Below are 2,500 nucleotides of genomic sequence, written 5' to 3'. Positions count from 1 at the left end.
AGTTATCCTTCAGTTAAAAGCTCTCTCTTCTTGCTTTTACTGATCTTTCTAATGCCTACGGAAGATAAGATTAGAGATCCAGTAGATGTTAATAAAGGGTCTACCAAGGGACGAATGTGTTTACTGCATGATATCTGAATAAACGGGCAGGTTCAACGACTTTGTTTCTGGAGAAATTGAAATAATGTCCTATAGATCTTTTCGCTGATTGTTGTACCAGGCTGCATTGCATGAATGTAATTTCTAACTTCAGTTCATATAGATTTCTCTAGCCACGTGTGCCAAGTGAACTACAGTTTAACCAACTTTAGTCTATAAACTATAGCGACTTGAGGAAGCTGTTGTTTCACCGATCTCCTAATAAGAGCCACGGAAAAAGCTGGCATTGAAAATAACATGAAACTTACTAGACATTGACACTACACCAATATCTTTGGCGTTGTCATTATACTCTGAAATGACACCACAAATTGCCATTCTGCCCCTCTCTGCCATGTGAGGCAGGGCTTCAGCTGTGAACTGCCCTCCAACCTTAAATGATAATGATAATAACACCATTAGGATTAGATGAAAATACACAATTACAAATTGAAAGAGGCAATTCATGTTTAATACCAGTATACTATATCTAAAAGCAAATGGTAAATGTTATTCATTCATACAAATTATATTTAAAGACTTGAGAAGGCTAGAACGAAGGTTACTATTTACTACATATATAAGGTAATGCTTTTTCTAAAGCGTCTCTGTTATAAGCTATAGGGCCATAAATAAAGACACCATTCGAATTTCATCAGCTTTTCTATATCTCAGTAACGTAACGCGTTAAAACATACATTTTCAAAGAAGCAGTGAATATTTTCTGGCGCTGCCTGGCTGAGCGCTTCCCCGATGTTTGTTGTTTTGTAGTTGAAGGCGTGGTCTGCCCCCAGTTCTTTGGTCCATGCTACCTTTTCTTCAGAACCAGCAAATGCAATTACCTTACAGCCTGAAGGGAAGACAGGAATTCATTATTATTATTATTATTATTATTATTATTATTATTATTATTATTATTATTATTATTATTATTATTATTATTATTATTATTATTATATGTTAAAAAATCGAATGATTGCCCAATTTAATCAGTGAATCCACGGCACTGATTAATTATATTCCGTTTTGGCAATTTGTTTTTAATTTGCCTTGCTTTGGTATTCAAATAATTTGTATCTCAACTTTTCAAACTGCCATTAACATCATTTTTTTTTTTTTATAAGACATTTATACCATAAAGAGTCTCCTGCAAGTCTCTCTTTCTCTCTCTCTCTCTCTCTCTCTCTCTCTCTCTCTCTCTCTCTCTCTCTCTCTCTCTCTCTCTCTCTCTCTCTCTCTCTCTCTCTCTCTTCTCTCTCTCTCTCTCTCCCTTTAACTAACCCTTGATCTTTGCAATCTGGATGACAGCACTGCCAACTGCACCAGCTGCAGCGTTTACCAATACGGTCTCTCCTGCTTTTGGCTGGCAGATGTCAAGCAACCCAAAGTAGGCTGTATTTCTGTGTGGGAAGATTACATTTCAGTACTAGGGATGCGATGTTGTGGATTATTTAGTAATAATTAAGAACTTAGACCTCATGTTAGTAAATGTGTGTGCGTATGTGTGGTGTGTGTGTGTGTGTGTGTGTGTGTGTGTGTGTGTGTGTGTGTGTGTGTGTGTGTGTGTGTGTGTGTGTGTGTTTGTGTTTGTGTTTGTGTGTGTGTGTGTGTGTGTGTGTGTGTGTGTGTGTGTGTGTGTGTGTGTGTGTGTGTGTGTGTGTGTGTGTGCGCGTGACCCACCAATTAATAAAGCTTACACAATTTCTCGAATTTCATCACGAATGCATCAGTAAAAGGCATATACCAACTTACCCCGGCATGCCCAGAATCCCTAAGCCGAGACTCTTAGGCAAGTCTCCCATCTCTGGCAGCCTCATGGGCTTCTGGAAAAAGTTATCAGCCTTGAAGTCCTTCTCAGTGAGTCGGGTGTGGGAGCGCCAGCCAGACGGTGAAACAACGTACGTACCCACTGGCCACTCTGGGTTCTTACTCTCAATCACTCTGAAACCCGAAGTTCTAGGCTTTATCATCCATGTACATGTATGTCAACTATTGAGTGTATTCTAAAGAGAGGAAGCTTAAAAGCAAAACAAGGTAACCTTTCACTGGCCTCCGTTAGGTTAGCGGGGAAACGGAGAAGCAACATAGTAGAGATTTGCTGTGCTGTTCTTGTTTGTGTTCCTAATATGCATGTATTCTTACACACACGCAAACACACACACACACACATACACACACACACACACACACACACACACACACACACACACACACACAACACACACACACACACACACACACACACACACACACACACACACACACACACACACACACACACACACACACACACACACACACACACACACACACACACACACACACACACACACACACACACACACACACACACACACACACA

At 40.0% G+C, this 2,500-nt stretch overlaps 1 protein-coding gene across 2 annotated transcripts in view; it reads right to left on the bottom strand.

The window, feature by feature from the left end:
* Nucleotides 1-2,500, bottom strand: part of LOC119583685 (prostaglandin reductase 1-like) — an 8,638-nt gene that overhangs the window by 4,490 nt on the left and 1,648 nt on the right. The window contains exons 4-7 of one of the 2 annotated variants that reach the window (XM_037932311.1): nucleotides 1,891-2,079; nucleotides 1,420-1,538; nucleotides 837-988; nucleotides 408-531 (exon numbers count right to left, since the gene is read on the bottom strand). In XM_037932311.1, coding sequence (XP_037788239.1) covers nucleotides 408-531; nucleotides 837-988; nucleotides 1,420-1,538; nucleotides 1,891-2,079 — 584 coding nt within the window. The remainder of the gene's footprint in view (nucleotides 1-407; nucleotides 532-836; nucleotides 989-1,419; nucleotides 1,539-1,890; nucleotides 2,080-2,500) is intronic. The other variant, XM_037932310.1, reaches the window with a different exon arrangement.

This window comes from Penaeus monodon, chromosome 17 (assembly GCF_015228065.2).
Source record: "Penaeus monodon isolate SGIC_2016 chromosome 17, NSTDA_Pmon_1, whole genome shotgun sequence".
NCBI lineage: Eukaryota > Metazoa > Arthropoda > Malacostraca > Decapoda > Penaeidae > Penaeus > Penaeus monodon.
Note: the sequence above shows the minus strand (reverse complement) of the source record. Positions and strands in the feature narration are given on the sequence as shown.